This window comes from Argentina silus, assembly GCF_951799395.1.
Source record: "Argentina silus genome assembly, chromosome: 15".
Lineage (NCBI taxonomy): Eukaryota > Metazoa > Chordata > Actinopteri > Argentiniformes > Argentinidae > Argentina > Argentina silus.
Window position 1 is genome coordinate 18,478,217 of NC_139669.1, and position 17,352 is coordinate 18,495,568.

Below are 17,352 nucleotides of genomic sequence, written 5' to 3' on the forward strand. Positions count from 1 at the left end.
AGTGGGCCTAGAGGGCCTAAACTCTTCTAGATATGGACATCACAGTAAGCTGAAGCTTTTTCGGCAAGTCAACTTCCCGTTCCATATTTTTGAGGGGGTCATATGTTATATATGCAAACAACATAACATAACAAAGAACAAAACAATGGGGTCGCATCATACAACAGACACTGAATACAAAAATGGAGGCCATGTTTAACTGGCTTTTATATCACAGAGACACAGCTGTGAAGTACGGTGACCAAAGTCACCACAACATCTTTTCTGGCAATCATTGGAGCAGTCACTGAACTGAACTGAACTGAACTGAACTGAACTGAACTGAACTGAACTGAACTGAACTGAACTGAACTGAACTGAACTGAATTGAACTGAATTTCATTTCATTTCATTTCATTTCATTTCATTGACAGGTACTGTGATGGGTGATTGTGACTTGAGCGCTAGTTACTGTGTCAAAACATATTATATACTTTCAAAGTATATAAGCCTAAAGGCATCTCATCAAAGTTTTATTTTTGGTTCTTCTCATATTGCCAATGAACCATATATGGGCAGGGTCTGTCTTTGAGCCAAACATCAGGAGGCAACTCAGAAAGACAGACAGCCAGAGATCTGATGAGTGTTGCACTGGAGTGGGACTGCGTGTGGTAAAAGCCACATCTGCCAATTGCAAGGGAGAAAACATCAACAAAACTCCAGGAATGGGTCTCCTAATGGGAATGATGCTCCAACAACATCCTGTGTTACATGAAAACAGCCCATCAAGCGTTTCCAGACTGAAGAGCATTCTAGAAGCCACGTCCACCCTCAGAGCTACACCCTAGAGCTGGGCTAATTTCTAGTAATTACATGCATGAAGAACTCTGCAATACTGCTGCCCCCAAGAGCATGTCATTGCCCTGGAGTGATGAATAATGGTTCATGTAAAAGCCTGTCATCTTCTGCCTCAGACTGTGCACTGGCGCAGGGAGAGTCAAAAACATTTCTGAGGGTATTGGTTGATTTCTCCTTCACACCTCATGATCAACTTCATGGTGGATTTCTGTTATGTTCACACTTACACACCGTAACACACCAAACATTTGACTTAATTTGGTGTGACATTAGCAAGACTAGACTGCCGTGAATTATAATTAGAAACAGATGCATTGGAGAAGCATTCAAAGGGGGGAATGCAACCCTGTGTCCTCACCCCCTCACCCTTTCACCCCTAATCTCTTTCACCCCCCCCCCCTCAACCTGCAGGGTGTCAATGGGAGGAATAACCAACATATTCCCCTCCCAGCCCTGCAGCTTTAGTGGTGTAACGCTGGACATTCTCCAGAAATCAAGAGGAATTATGACTTTTATCTGCATTCCATCACCTGAACCTCTACAAAGCCATAGGTTTGTCCAAATAATGAAGCACTCCACCAGTGTAATTTAGGGCTTTTTTTTATTTATTTTTACTTACACATGAAAGCTTAACTCTACTAGTGTGCATTATGGGAGGTTGCAATGGCCAGATATTGTTTGAACATGCATGGCTCTGTAATTATTTCACAGGAGAAATGCTTTCCAAGCCAAAGCAACAATTTAGACAATAAGATCTTTTTTTTGGGATGTATTAACTACTGCATAACTGCCATTGCCACCTGTCTGAATGCTGAAAATAGTATTTGTCTAAATCTTCCATTATGTTGATGATGAGGGAGAAAATGTATCAGCTATGATGTAAACACTGTGATTACAGTAACATTGGGTTCGGAAAGAGAGGAATAAAACTGATTTATAATGATCAAAACTAAATATACTTATTTCGATTTTTGGCCTGCCCAAATCCAGCTAACCAAATCTAAAAATCCTGGTCTAGCCGTTCCTCTGATACACTTCTCTCCTTTCCTTCCTGGTCATCTCGATAACTGAAAATAAAAAAATACAAGTTTTTGCCAAAACTGCAGGCCTATGCTCTGTGTGAACGCTGCACCATTATAATCAGACCAAGTGGTATTGAAGAGAAGCTCCCTTTACTTATGGGAAAAACAAACAATGTGGGGGACAATTCCACCACTTACAATAGCCCAAATGAACCCTTGACCACATCATGCATGATAAGTAGCCTATAGACTTACTCTACTGCACTCATACACCAATGAAAACATGACCCTTAGTGGTCTCCGCCCGAGTCGTGAGAAAGAGTTTTGTCCATAACCTCGCCAAAGTCACCGCAATCTATGCGTTTTTCTGTGGTGCCACTAAAATATTTCATGGTTCGTGGGCAGTTGCGTCATATGCGTCATGTACGTTTTTTGTTTGGTCGCATGTCTTTCCTTCCATATAGTCGAATGAATTGATAGTGAAGTTGTGTTCAGGGGAAAGGAGAGGGGTTTGACAAGAACTCGAGGGTGACTGCTGCGCCGTACAGTACTGTATGCTAGAGAGCAGACAATTTAGGAGAGCGACAAACGGACTGTGGGTGGATTGAAGGGAGATGCATGACCATTATTACTTAAGATAAGCTATATAGTGTAATTTCTATTCGTATTGCGGGACAAGAACAGTCACCGTTTGAGTTTGGAAAATGGAATTTTAAGTTTTGATAACCTTTGAATTAAACCTCATGTCACTTGGCTAAACAGTGTAGATTTATGTTGGCATGGTGTTACTCGGGTTTGTGTGATCTGAACCCTGCTATGGAGGACCTCTTCAGTCAAAATGAATCGGAGCACTGATGATGCGGAAAACTTATGGAAAAACGGTTCCGCGGAACTTTACGGTGGGACAGAGCGGACACCGTCGGCTGTTAACTTCTCCAGCAACAGCTCGAGCAATCAGACGGAGGTCGGTGAAGTGGATCTCACCCGAGCCATCCCCCTCGGCTTGGTCCTCGGGGCTTTCATCGTGTTCGCCATCGTGGGGAACATGCTTGTCATCCTGTCGGTGGTGTGCAACAAGCACCTGCGGACCCCGACCAACTACTTCATCATCAACCTGGCCATCGCCGACCTTCTCCTGGGGACCACGGTGCTGCCTGTGTCCGCCACCCTGGAGATCCTGAACTGCTGGGTGTTCGGCCGGATCTTCTGTGACATCTGGGCAGCTGTGGATGTGCTGTGCTGCACCGCGTCCATCATGAGCCTGTGCGTAATCTCCATCGACCGGTATATCGGTGTGAGTCACCCTCTGCGATATCCGAGTATAGTGACCGAAAAGCGAGCACTGCTGGCCATGCTCGGGGTTTGGGTGTTGTCGGTGGTCATTTCCATCGGACCCCTTCTCGGATGGAAGCAGCCGCCGTCGCCGGACGACACGGTGTGCCTCATCACCGAGGAACCGTTTTACGCACTGTTCTCTTCCCTCGGTTCCTTCTATATCCCTCTCGTCGTGATCTTGTCCATGTACTGTAGGGTGTACATCGTCGCCAAACGGACCACTAAGAACCTGGAGGCCGGGGTGATGCGGGAAAGGATGAACTCGAGCGAACTCACGCTCAGGATCCACAAGGGATCCCAGGTGCACGATGACACCGGCAGCACGGGCAAAAACCGCGCGCACCAGTCGAGAAGCACACTCACGGTGAAACTTCTGAAATTCTCACGGGAGAAGAAAGCTGCTAAAACTTTGGGAGTCGTGGTTGGCATGTTTACGCTTTGTTGGCTACCATTCTTCCTAGCGTTGCCTATCGGTAGGTTGAAATTATCATCTTTAATTTAATTGTATATTTTTGTTTAATTGTATATTTAATGTCATGTATATGTTATTTAGGTATATTTTACCACGTGCACCTACACATAATAGCAGATAGGCTAACTAATGAATGATCATTGAAGATATAAAAACGAATACAAACAAAATATACCATTTAAAACATTAAACATTCAGTGACCCTGTATGTCATGTCTCATTTGATCAGGTGAGACACACTGCAGAGAAGTTGCTAAAAAGCTTTTTCATTAGGCTAATATCTGAATGGAAATTGTCAGTGGCCTGTGGGGTACATTCATAGGTCACTGGTCCATAAATCCCACCAGCACCCATGATGTCCACATTTGGATAGCAATCATTTTCCACCTCAGGGTTAACTGCTCTGATTTATCGGCATGCTGTGGCAGAGTTGACTTTAATATACTGTGGTGGGCAGCTCGCCTGACGCAACCCAGCTGGCTGGCTGGTGTGTATGGGGCTACTGTACCATACGTTTGTTGTGTAATGGGATTATTCCATCGACTATGGTTATGATTATACATTTATACATGGTTATACATTTTTGTTAGCTTTTGAAGGTTTGTATGTTGACTGTGATATGTTCAAGCATCTGCCTGGTCCCTTATAAGCCTGGACACCCGGCTGGTTTTGCGTTCAACACCAATACTCGGTCGCCTCACCCAACCAGTTGGCTAAAGCAGACAGACTTCTACTCAAGCCACTGATGCAAGACTGGTATAAATCAGGGTAAATGTCAGTGCTGAGGTTCTCAGGGGGTATGTGAGAGGAGTCTAAACCAAAGGAGTCAAAATGTGAGTTCTATATGTTGAGTCTATTCGTCCAGAGACAGTCCCAAGTATCCCACGTGAGGAGTGTGCCCCCTCTTTGGTCTGTTGATCCTCCAGTCTTAGTCCAAGGGGCCTCAGACGCCAGGGAGATTGACAGGAGTTAAAGCCCAGCCCACCGTCATGGCTGTTGAGACAACATCTCAGAGGAAATGAAACAATATGGAGTGTGGAGAAGAGGCCCGTGCTGCGGGCATGTTGTGGTGAGGGTCCAGAGGAGCAGACGAGGGGGCTAAGAAAACACAAATCTTGATATACCCTTTCTTTTTAGGCCTAATAACTATTTTCCCTCTCTGGACCTCTCTCTGTCTGGCTAGCTAGCTAGCTAGCTGTCTGTCTGTCTGTCTGTCTGTCTGTCTGTCTGTCTGTCTGTCTGTCTGTCTGTCTCTCTGTCTGTCTGGCTGTCTGGCTGTCTGGCTATCTGGCTGGCTGGCTGGCTGGCTGTCTGTCTGTTCCATCCCAGTTTTACACTGTAATCTGCCTCTCCGGCCCATAGTAATCAGGACACTAGCCTCTAGTAGTACTTGTGGTCTTGGTTGTGTGTACCACTGTCATGTGGGAATGTGCTTTGTGATAGGTCCTGGCTGGTCACCAACCCCACCCCCACCACACACACAAACATACACACACACACACACACACACAAACACACACACACACACACACACACGTACACACAAACAAACACGCGAGCACATACACACCCACACCCACACGCACACACAAACAAACACGCACACACACACACACAAACATGCACACACACACACACACACGTAGACACAAACAAACACGCGAGCACATACACACCCACACCCACACGCACACACAAACAAACACGCACACACACACACACAAACATGCACACACACACACACACCCACACACACACACCACACCACACATCATCTAAGTTTATTATTATGGATTTACATAGTGGCCGTTCCTATCCAGGACGAGGTCACTGTGCAAGGTCAGACAGCAGGAGATTCCTGAGCCTAGAGGGACACTTAATTAGATACCAGATACTCCAAACTCTGGGAAAATTCTGGGATTCTGCTGTTCCATAGCTCTTCAGTATACTTTAGAGGATAAGGAAGGAGGACAAGGAGAATGTGAGAATGAGATGGTCTGGACTCTGTTTATTCAAGACTCATCAACAGACAACTATGAGTCCTAGTGGCCGGTATCCTGTTTATTTTTTGATACTGTTAATCGAGAGAAAAAAAACTGTTCTGTATTATACACCCCTAACCCTAACCCTAACCCTAACCATAACACAACCTCATTTAACCCAGTGGGGTCAGTCTGGGCTGCAACAGGTGTAACAGTGAAGCATTTTCTCTTCTTTTGGCTCTTCACTCCAAAAATTTGGATTTTAAATCAAACAATCACTATGAGGTTAAAGTAGAGATTCTCCGATTTTATTTGATGGTATTTGTACATGTTTGTTTCACCATTCAGAAATTACACTTTTTATGCATTGTCCCCCTATTTTAGGATACACAAACGTAGTGGGATATTTGGTTTGACAGGTATTTCTGGTAAATCAGGTGTGTTCCGTCACATCATTTATCCATGCAAAAGAGAGCTGTCAATGTCTAGTATTGATTCTAGGCTTTGTATTTGCGTTTGGAGTTTGCTATTGGTGTCTGTCAACATGAAGACCAAAAAGAGGTGTCAATGAAAGTCACTCACTCACTCAAGATTATTAGGTTGAAAAAATCTGAAATCAACAGCTAGCCAAAATCAACAGTTTGGAATCTTAACATTAAAAAGAAAAAAAAGCGCTGGTGAGCTCAGCAATCACAAACAGGCTGATTTCTACAAGGCAGACTTCTACAGTGGATCCAGGAGGTAGGCGTGAATGTGTCAGAAACTGCCATCCGCCAACTACTTCACCAGCCAAACTACTTCACCAGACAAACTACAGACGCTTCACTGCAAGGAACAAACCACTAGTTATCTCAAAAAGGATGGTCAGGTTACAGTTTGCTCAAAAGTACCTAAAGTACCTCAAGTACCAGAGTGATTGCAAAAGGAAAGTTTGTAGGAAAAATATCTGTCCAAGATTTACAGCACACAACCTCATCTATGAAACATGGTGCAGTGGGGGTTTGGGCATGTATAGCTGCCACTAGAACTGGCTAACTTCTCTTAATTGATGATTGTAACTGCTGACAGCAGCAGCTTTATCATACAGTAATACAATGACCCAAAACATGCTGCCATAGCAACTAGGGAGTTTTTCTGGGCCAAAAAGTGGAAAGTTCTTGACTGGCCAAGTCAATCTTCAGATTTAAATCCAACTGAACATGCATTTCATTTCCTGATAATAAGATTTTAGGCAAAAACAACAACTGAAGATGGCTGCAGTACAGGCCTGGCAGAGCATCATCAGCATTGTCGACCAAATACTAAACTACTTAATTTGGACATTTTATGAATGAAAATGAATAATAAAGTATGTCCCATTACTTTTGGATACCCTGAAATAGAGTAAAAAAATTTGTACTTTCTGAATGGTGAAACCAATATGTACTCCAATACCATCAAATAAAAGCTGAGGATCTCTACTTTAACCTCATCGTAATTATATAGTAACACTCCAAAAAAAACGTTTGGAGTGTAGAGCCAAAAGAAGAAAAAAATGCTCCACTGTCCTGTGACTTCCGCAGGGCACTATAGATCTCTCCATCATGTCATAGAGAATCCCAAAGCGTATGCAGTACTCATACTTCCCCTGTGCTTTAGTCTGTAAATGGAGAGTTTAGGATGGGTTGTCGTTTTTTTAGAATAAGCCTGTGCTTTTGTTCTGAGCCATCGTTGAATGTCTGGCTCAGTGTGTAAGCTTCAGTAATGGGAGACTGAGCCTTCATTAGCCTCCACCCACTGAGGGAGATTTTCTGTGAGCCACTCATTATTGTCCTCCCTTTGCATACAGCCACTATTTCCCTAGCTCTCTGTGTATGTTTTTGTGTGTGTGTGTGTGTGTGTGTGTGTGTGTTTGTGTGTGTGTGTGTGTGTGTATGTGTGTGTGTGTGTGTACAGTACCTTACAATACCTGCACTGCAGCCTATACTATGTCATGTGATAGCCATGAGTGATGTGCTGAATGTGCCCACAGCTGCTCCTGTCTACTATTGATTGATGCCCATGCCCTAACCCTTCCATGCCAGGCCAGGTGGCACGCAGAAGCACCAAAGGACAGATACACATGAATGCATGCATACACACACACACACACACATACACACACACACACACACACACACACACACACACACACACACACACACACACACACACACATTCTGTTTCACACAACCTAAAATTGACTGGGATGAGAGAAATGTTTGTCAATCTCAGTAGCCACTGCATTTCTCATTCATTTAAATTCACGTCTTTTTCAGCTGTCGTTCTGTTTCTCCCATCTCATCTCCGTCAGTGAGAAATCGTTAGTCCTCAGGGGATAATTGGGTTATTGCTTCTGCCCTCCCCCTTTTCCCTGGAGCTTTAACACCTAGCAGCAGCACTAATGTCCTGTGAAGGGCTTGTCTTTTATTGACTGGTGCAGGCAGCATGCCCAAACAGGACAGAAACCCAGGCTTGTAGGTCATTAAGGGCTTTATTGCATTATAACAGTTACACAACAAATATAGTTCCCAAAACAAACCTTTTCTAGGGAATGTGATCAACAAATCTACTGCGGTGTATGAATATCATCACAGGTGATTTAAACCGTGACATTGTCGTTATGAAACCATGGCTTCAAACTCCTCTCAGCCAATCCCAATGCTTGTTCTGATCAAACCGTTGTATAAAGTGTTTTACAAGGGGCAATAAACGTTTGTGTGTGAGTGTGGGTGGTGCAAGTGTGTGTAGGTTCTCTTTGAGTGTGAGTGTGAGCGTGAGTGAGTGAGTGAGTGAGCATGAGTGAGTGAGTGAGTGAGTGAGTGAGCGAGCGTGCGTGCGTGCGTTAATGTGTGTGTGTGTGTGTGTGAGTGAGTGAGTGAGCATGAGTGAGTGAGTGAGTGAGCGAGCGTGCGTGCATGCGTGCGTGTGCGTTAATGTGTGTGTGTGTGTGTGTGTGTGTGTGTGTGTTTCATGCTAACGTAGTGAGGCCACTGGCCCCTGTGCTCTGGGGGTAATTGAAATGGTGTTTGGAAGGGAGGAATAATGAGAGTGCTACAGTAAGTGTGACGGAGAGAGAAATGAAGTGCCAGGGCTGCGATGGAGCTGCCAGGGCCACAGGACAGGGGCACAGGACAGGGCCACAAGGTCTTCAGGGACATCAAGTGAGTGCACCAAAAAGAATTCCTTGTTCCTCTAAAGCAAAAAAGCTTCTCTGTTGTAATATCATACCATTGGCCTTTTGAAATGTATTTTGATAAATCTCATAAATCATGATTGACATGTTATGGTACGGCCCTCAGGGCTGGGATCCATTCCATCTCTACAGTCAATTCAGAGAATGAAATGTGCCATTTATTCTTCAAAGGGAATTGAAAGCTGGGCTGCGGGGCTAGTGTATGGGCCGGTCGATCTGTGCCATGGACATGGACATGGACATGGCCATGGACATGGACATGGACATGGACATTCGTTGTTTGGTATCACTGCTCCCAATCAGAATAACAGGATGTCTCGCTTCCTTAAGTCGTTCCTCTACAGGTTCCTGTTGCATTTTACATTGTTTGATGAGTGTGAGTGTGTTTGACTTCAGGAAGGAGGTGAAAAGCATGTTTTTGTTTGGTCCTCCACCAGTTCCTCCACCAGTTCCTCTCATCCCATTGTCCTCCAGGCGTACTGCTGTATCCTCAGCAAACAGAACCGTTTACACTATAGGATATCAACATAAACTGAGGCCCAAAATGGAAAAAAGCATTTTTCCCCAACATTTCCAATAAACCTCCATCTGAGCTCACAGGAAAACCAGTTTTCTTTGTCTGTGTTTTCCCCTTGTTGAGGTTGTTTTGAGGTTGTTTTTTCTCCTCAAACTGACTCAACCTGTAATTCTGGTCTAGACAGGGGCTGCCTGAATTGGTACAGGCGGTGACCCGTGGCCGGGTCCCTGTAGGGTCTGTGGGGTCCGGTCCGGTCCGGTCCGGTGGGAGAGGTGGGCACACAGCTGTGTTTGCCTTCCGGCCCCTCGGTGGCCCGGTGGAGGAAGTGAAGCTTCCCAGTACATGCTGGTCCTCTCCCGGCACACACTGATCCACTGGCAGGCACCCACAGGCCTCAGCGACGGGAGGCTAGAGGGAGAGAGAGCCAGAGAGCTGTTTGTACCCAGTCTGTGTGGCAAAGGTTGCAGAGATAAAGTGTGGTTACTGTTTGCTGCAAGGCTTGAGTCGCAGATGGCATAATAAAATCCATTAGCATAGTGTGTGTGTGTGTGTGTGTGTGAGAGAGACTGAGAGGGAGAATGAACTGTGTATGTGTCTTGGCCTCCTGTACAGTGGATGAATGGCCCTGCTCTTAGTGGCTGTTATTTTCACATGCTATTTTCACCCCGTCCATCCATGATGAATACCCATCTCTTTCTCTCTCTCTCTCTCTCTCTCTCTCTCTCTCTCTCGTGGGTTGAGTTTTATTCCCAGAGCCTAGCCAGTCAGATTAATAACACTCAGAGCTGATTGGGATGTGGGTGTGTCTGGAAGTGTTCAGTGCCATGGAAAGGGACCCACAGAGAACCACTCTTCTGTCTTCCATGTCTGGCTATTGGATAGGGCCCGGTCCAGTCTGGAACCCACTGTCGCCAGTGCAGTGTAGAATGTGTCCCACCAGACATGGATCAGTGCCGCGTGAGAGTCGTTATCTGTGTGTCAGGATGTTGCGTGACCCAGTGGAAATTATGTATCTATCGTTTAATGAACCACATGGATGCATTATTGGCATTTATGCATTTACAAATGCTGTTATGAGAGGCAGTGAGCCCCATAAATGCATTAAGAAAACGTTGTTTTCTGATGTTTCTGATGTTGATATATTGGAAAAGGCTTACACGATACCTTGTTTTCATGACTGGCTGATATTATGTCCTAGAGGTAATTTCACATATGATTGGCTGGGCATCCTCAAACTTGCCAGGAATGTGTTATTAATTTAGGCAGTTCACCTCCTCAGAGACCACACACACACACACACAGAAACACACACAGAAACACACACAGAAACACACACAGAAACACACACACACACACACACACACACACACACACACACACACACACACACAAAGGGAGGCTATAGCAACAGGCCCGGCGCCAGAACCAACACCTTGGAAGGGCCATTGATTTTGTATGGGGAGGGGAGGGGGTAGCAAGGCCGGCGGTGGCTATGGGCAGTGTTAACTTGTTAGATTCCCTCTCAGTGGAGCTTGGCAGGGGCACCCAAACATGCGTCTTGCCAACCCAATCAAAAGTTAAGGAAGAAAATGTTTTTTGTTCAGCCAATGGACAAATAGCACAGAAAATACCAGCACCGTTTCTAACTTCTGATTGGGTGGGCAGCCCACTGCCCACCGCCTTTTCTTGTCGTGTTCAGGTACAAACACACAGAGCTCTGAAGCAGACCCGTCCGTCCGAGTGTCTCTCGGAGCATGCCGAGGGGGACAGGTGTTGCTATGACAACTATGAACTCTGATGGCTCAGATTGCACACACACAGGGCAAGGCAAAGCAAGTAAAAGCACACACACGATCCCACTGCTCGTGAAAAATCACACACTCAAACGCATAACTTGCTCTAAAAAAAAGAAGTGATTTTTTCCTTCTCCTATTGTGACTGCAAATGGCCCCTGGTCCAAGCACTTTTTCTTATGATGACTGATGGATAGATGATTCACTTACTTAAACAAATGTATTTGTTGTAAGTCGCTTTGGATAAAGGCCATAAATGTAATATAAATGTAATGTATGGGTTGGAACAAATTAGTGTTCTAAATGTTAGTTTTACTTTAGTTAAGCTTTTGTTTATTATGCTTTTTTGTCAGGGATCATGTACAAAAACAGTAATCTCAGAGAGAGGAGATGCTTTGCACCAGATTTAGCTACTAGCGAATTCATTTCCATCAGCAGTCCATTTGCATCAACTCAAATGTATTCGATGAAGGGAGAAGGACAGACTGAGGAGAATGATCTGTGTCTGCCAGACCCCTACCCAAAGTCCCGCCCCCAGCAGCAGAGAATAGTTCCCTACCAATCAGTGATTACTATTGTTCCACACACTAACAGTACCACACTACTACCTTTTTAAAGATATAATTACGGTGACTTTTCTCGAAAGTTTACCCATTCTCTCAGTTTGTGAATGCTGTGCTGCTAGCGAAAGCTCATAGTTTGACCTACATTCCATTAATTTACTTTATCCAAAGCGACTTACAACACTTGCTGTGCGATGTATCGTTTTTTTTTTTAAGCCTATAATCAAGCCTAGTGCTGCTTCTGCCTCTAGCGATGCTGCTGCTAGCCCATCAGAGGCTCCAACTACTGCCCCTGTACCCTCCACAAGCACTGCCCCAAAGCAGTTCCCTCTCTCGGCTGCCTCAGCCCCACCTCACGCGGTTAGCAACTTGAATGGCGATGCACCATCCCAGCCAAAATTAGCTAGCTACCCAAAGCGTGCATTCGGTGCTATATTATGACCATTCAATCCTGCCTGGTGCCGCACATGACCATGGCTGGAGTACTCTGTTCTGCGGGATGCATGCTTCTGTTTCTCCTGTCGGAAATATGTCACTGACAATGAGAGGGATGTTGTTTTTACCGTGTGTGGTTTTAACAACTGGAAAGCGGCACTCAAGCGTGACGGGGTTACAGAAACATGCATCCAGCCAGTCATGTACAGGTTGCAGACACCTGGTCTGAGCACAAATGCAGAGAGGCAACAGGGGAAACCATTGACTGTATGCTGGTTGGTACAACACAGCTTGAAAAGAACCGATATTGGTGGTGTAGTTAAGTTTCTGTGTGTGAATGAGTCAGGGCTCAACAGAAACCCTAAAGCGTGACCACCGGGACACCGATGCTGATGACATTGCTGCGGGTCTTTTTTTTTTTTTAAATGGTTTGAATATACCTTAGAGAAGGACGACAAGCTAGCTGATATTGCTAAGGGTATACCTAAAAATGCCAAGTACACCTCAAAAACAAGATAATTGAAACACTGGCATACATGGTTCTTGGAGAGGTCAGGAAAAGGTATGCAAATGCTGACTCTGCAGAGTTTTGCATGAAAAGTGATGGGACTAGGGAAAGGTGTAATGTAGAGAATTTGTCCATAATGATTCGGTTTGTATGTAATTCCATGCCAGAGGAGCATCTGATTGGGTTGCTTGACTTGCATGAACTTGATGCTGAGTACATGTCCACTGAAATATTGAGACATCTTTCTGATGCTGGCTACAGTGCTGACAACATAGTTAGCCAGTGTTATGATGGTGCATCGGTGATGAGTGGAGTATGAGGTGGTGTGCAAGCATTGCTTCAAAAGAAGCTTGCTAGATATATTCTATATATTCATTGTTATAACCACCAGTTACACTTAGTGGTTGTGAATGCCATTCAGGATGGTCGAAAACGTTTTTCGACCTTTCTAGTTCCCTGTATAACGTCTTATGTCACCACTATGTGTCAGAAAAGTATGATGCTCCTTGTCTCAAAAGACTGCTTGAAATTCGCTGGACAAGCCATTATGATGTGACAAGGTGCATTATTGAGAATGAAGACCGTCTTCGAATGCAATTCTACAGTCACAATCTGTGGATATGTGCACTGCTTGTGAGGTTGTTGGTGCGTCACTGGAGTCCTTAAAAGACATCTGTAAAGATGATTACTGGACAGAGCTTTCTCAGGCACCTGTTGGGGAGGATTCACATCCTCCAAAGAGAAGGAGAACATGAAGTAAACACCTTGGTGAAAGTGCTCTCAACTGTGACTCATACAGATTATGATAATCCCACCGTCACCCCCTGTCAGTCTCTGAAAAGATCTTTGCTCAACATCCTTGACAGGGCCATTTCAAAAATGGAAAACATATTTTCCAAGAAGAATGTAGACCTAATGACAGCCTTATCCAATCTTGAACCCAAATCTAGGTAATTTCTAGATTCCACTTTGTTGCAGCCTCTGCATGTGCTTGCTGGCACTGTGGCAGACGATGTGAAATTCTTTGCAAAACCAAAGGTCAAGAAAGTTGCAAAACCAATGTTGGTCAAGAAATGTCCAAATGAAACAGGAGTATAAGGAAGCTTTTCCTGTGTTGCATAAATTGTATGTAACAACCTTGGTAATTGATGTGTCTTCAGCATCATATGAGAGTTCCTCCTCCACACTGTCACAAGTCCTAACCCCCTATCGTCGCACCATGTTACATGATAGATAGATAGATAGATAGATAGATAGATGGATAGATAGATAGATAGATAGACAGACAGACAGATAGACCGATAGATAGATAGATAGATAGATAAAAACGAAAGAAAGAAATGGATATATGACTGATATATTGAACATATACCTTCGGGCTACTAGTCCGCTTCTCTAACCACTGGGCTACCTACCGCCCAAGTTGCCCACCTATTATTTCTACCAGCCCACCCTAATATAGCAGGCTAAAACCGGCCCTGAGTAGGAGACTGACACCATCTAACACAGTCCAGTATCTCTCAGTAGCTTACTAAGGCCAAGTGTCAATGGAAGTGCCTGTAGAAGTGAAATGTTTGGAATTGGATCCAGGGTTTTTGCGTTTATTCAGGTAATGTCTTGAGGAATGTGAAATCCTGAAATTGTATTGATGGATGTAAAAAAGAGTGAGCAAAAAGGGACTAGAAATGATGCAAGCAATGCTATTAAATAGAACTAAAATTCTATTTTCTTTCAAAGCTGATCTATCACTAATACTAACACTCACATCAATGAGAAACCAAATCACCAGATGGTCTTATTGTAGTTAAATAAACATAATTCACAACTGAGTAGTAGCTGATACTGAGATTTCCCAGTTCATAAAAAATTATAATTTCACCACTTTCTTAGATTCTTGAATTTAGATTCAACATGTTCAGGTCTAGCAGAGGGGCTTGGTGTGCTACTACTGTTATCAACCTCTCACCCTTAACGTCCTAACATCGGAACAGAGGATATGAGCACATCAAGGAAGTGGCATATCAGTAAGACTAGTACACAACAGAGGTTGTATATTAGTCCTGATAGAACACTCTGGTACACAGTAGACAACACGCTTAGTGAAGGAGGAAACTGTGGCTCAGTTGGTAGAGCATGGCGCTAACAACACTGGGTTTGATTCCTGCTGGGACCATATATACTGAAATGTATGCACTCACTGCAATGTAAGTCGCTTTGGATAAAAGCGTCAGCTAAATGGCATATATAGAAACTGCTACAGAACAGAGTGACAGGACAATGACTGGGGTCCATTATACGACTCTCGTAGGACTGCTGGTGATGCTAACCTTGATCAACACAGGTGTCAAAGGACATATCACTACTCAATTGTCTAGAGTGGGTGATGATGTCAGTGTGCTGTGTGACACTGGGGTTAATCCAGGAGACTGCTCCTCAACGACATGGATCTACAGAGATGGATCTAGGAGATCTATTGAAGAGGTCATGGGGGAGGATCATAGATGATAACTCAGACAGGGGAGAGAGACTGAGTGTTGGGTCTAACTGCTCTCTGCATGTTCGTGACGTCAGAGCTAAGGATGCTGGACGCTACTTTTGACGATACCTCCCTGAGGATGACTCAAGAGATGCAGGAGCAGTCGTTTTTCTGTCTCTTCTAACCATCTCCCCGTCCACACCAGTGACAGAATTAAAGGCTGATAATACCGTGACATTAAGGTTCTTTCTGTTGACCTTTAATGGACCTGGAGTGTGTTACTACTACTTTAGTGGAATCATTCTGAGCTGGCTGGATGAGGGAGGTGCTGAGCTACAGGGAGACTCCAGATACCAGGTCACACGGGCGTCAAACTGACTGTGACACTCCAGAGGGAGGAAAACAACAGGAAGTGGAGGTGTCAGCTGACTGATAACGGAGAAGTGAAGACCTTCCTTGACTTCTCCTTCACCTTCTCAGATAATGTTGGCAGGACAACTGTGATGCCATATACTACTCCACCAGGTCCTTGTGGTGTTGCTGAATGACAATGACCTTTCTGGTTGTCATGTTTATGTTTATGTTCATGTTTACACAGCAAGGAAGAACCGCTCCAAACCAGAGGTTTCTTCAGGCATGGAGTTTCAAGTTTTGGAGTGACGATATATGGCATTTATATATATATATATATATATATATATATATATATATATATATATATATATATATATATATATATATGCCATTTAGCTGACGCTTTTTTCAAAAGTGACTTACATTGTAGTGAGTGCATACATTTTTCAAGATTTTCATCATCACTTCCTTTCCTATTCTAAGAAATTCAAAACTTCTGTAGTTTTATGTAGTGTAGTAGAGATTTGCAGAATGCTGCATTGAAATAAAATGATATGATTGAAAATAAAATAATTAAACAAAAACATATAAACAAAGAAAGAGTGACCAAAAAAAGGTTTTAGAGGGTGCATTCCCCACCACCCGCCACCCCCCTCAGAAGGGAGAGAGGTTAAGACCAGAGAAAGTGAGAGTTCATTATTCATTGAGTATCGACAACTCTTTCTCTCCTTCTTTCTTTCTGTCTCTCTCTTCCTCACATTCCCACTCTGTCTTTCCTAATGTCCCTCTCTCTGTTATCCCGCCCAGTGCTGAGGCTAGGCAGCCTTGAGGGAACGCACCATACCACCCTCTCCTTGAAGAGTACATCTGTCTTTCCTAAGAATGTGGGTTCATCCCATGCTCTCTTTGTGTTGTTCTAAGTCTGATCCAAGTCAATTGAGCGGTTGACCTATTGTCCCCTGGTTGACCTATTGTCCCCTGGTTGAGCCCTGCAACTAATGAGGCGTTTAATGTCAGAGAAGAAAAATAGAACATCTCCTTTACAGTCTAGGGTCGCTGCCTGCCATTTGTAAATGTCAATCTTTTTGACCCAACATGAAGCATCAATGCTTGTTGTTATAGCACACTACCACCTGCTGGACTCAAATATAATAAAAGTCTGTTTTGTGAGAAGGACCCATAGTCAGTATACTGTACATGTATAACTGAAATAATATGTTGTAGAAGTTGTATGAATACAGTTTAGATGTATAACCTTTGGGTGTTTTTTCTCTCTCAGGGTCTTTCAATGTGAACCTGCGTCCATCGGATACTGTCTTCAAGGTGATCTTCTGGCTGGGGTACTTCAACAGCTGCCTGAACCCCATCATCTACCCCTGCTACAGCCGGGAGTTCAAACTGGCCTTCATCCGCATCCTCAGGTGCCAGTGCCACCGCAGGAAACGGCCAGGCTGGCGGGCGTACAACTACCGCACCTCCCACTTCAGCTCCTCTGGCCACTCACGCAAAGGCTCGGCGGAGCACACCTCCAGCTGTCTGAACGGGAGCCAGCGCACCCTGCCCTCCTCCCCCAGCGCCAGCCCCAGCTACCTGGGCAAGGGACTGGCGATCTGCCCTGAGGGGGACACGCTCTACACCTGGGGGGCTTCCAGGACCTCCACCTCCCCCTCCCCCTCCCCGCTGCCGGGGAGTCCCTCAGAATGCCAGCTAGGCCCTCTGAGGGCGGAGGTGTCCCAGGGAGGGACCCAGCACAAGGAGCCTGGTCCTGGGGTGTTCTTCTTCCCCTGAGGTCAGAATGAAGGCAGGGGTCTGGTGGAGAGAGTGGGCACAGCCAACACACCTGA

General features: G+C 44.7%; 1 protein-coding gene across 1 annotated transcript; it reads left to right on the forward strand.

Moving 5' to 3' along the window:
* Positions 1 to 2,676: 2,676 nt before the first annotated feature.
* Positions 2,677 to 17,296, forward strand: LOC310816110 (alpha-1A adrenergic receptor-like; the record flags this gene model as incomplete). The annotated part of the gene is made up of 2 exons (XM_083686116.1): positions 2,677 to 3,667; positions 16,788 to 17,296. Exons 1-2 carry the CDS (start codon positions 2,698 to 2,700, stop codon positions 17,294 to 17,296), a joined length of 1,479 nt encoding a protein of 492 aa, XP_083542242.1. The 5' UTR covers positions 2,677 to 2,697.
* Between the last annotated feature and the right edge of the window lie 56 nt (positions 17,297 to 17,352).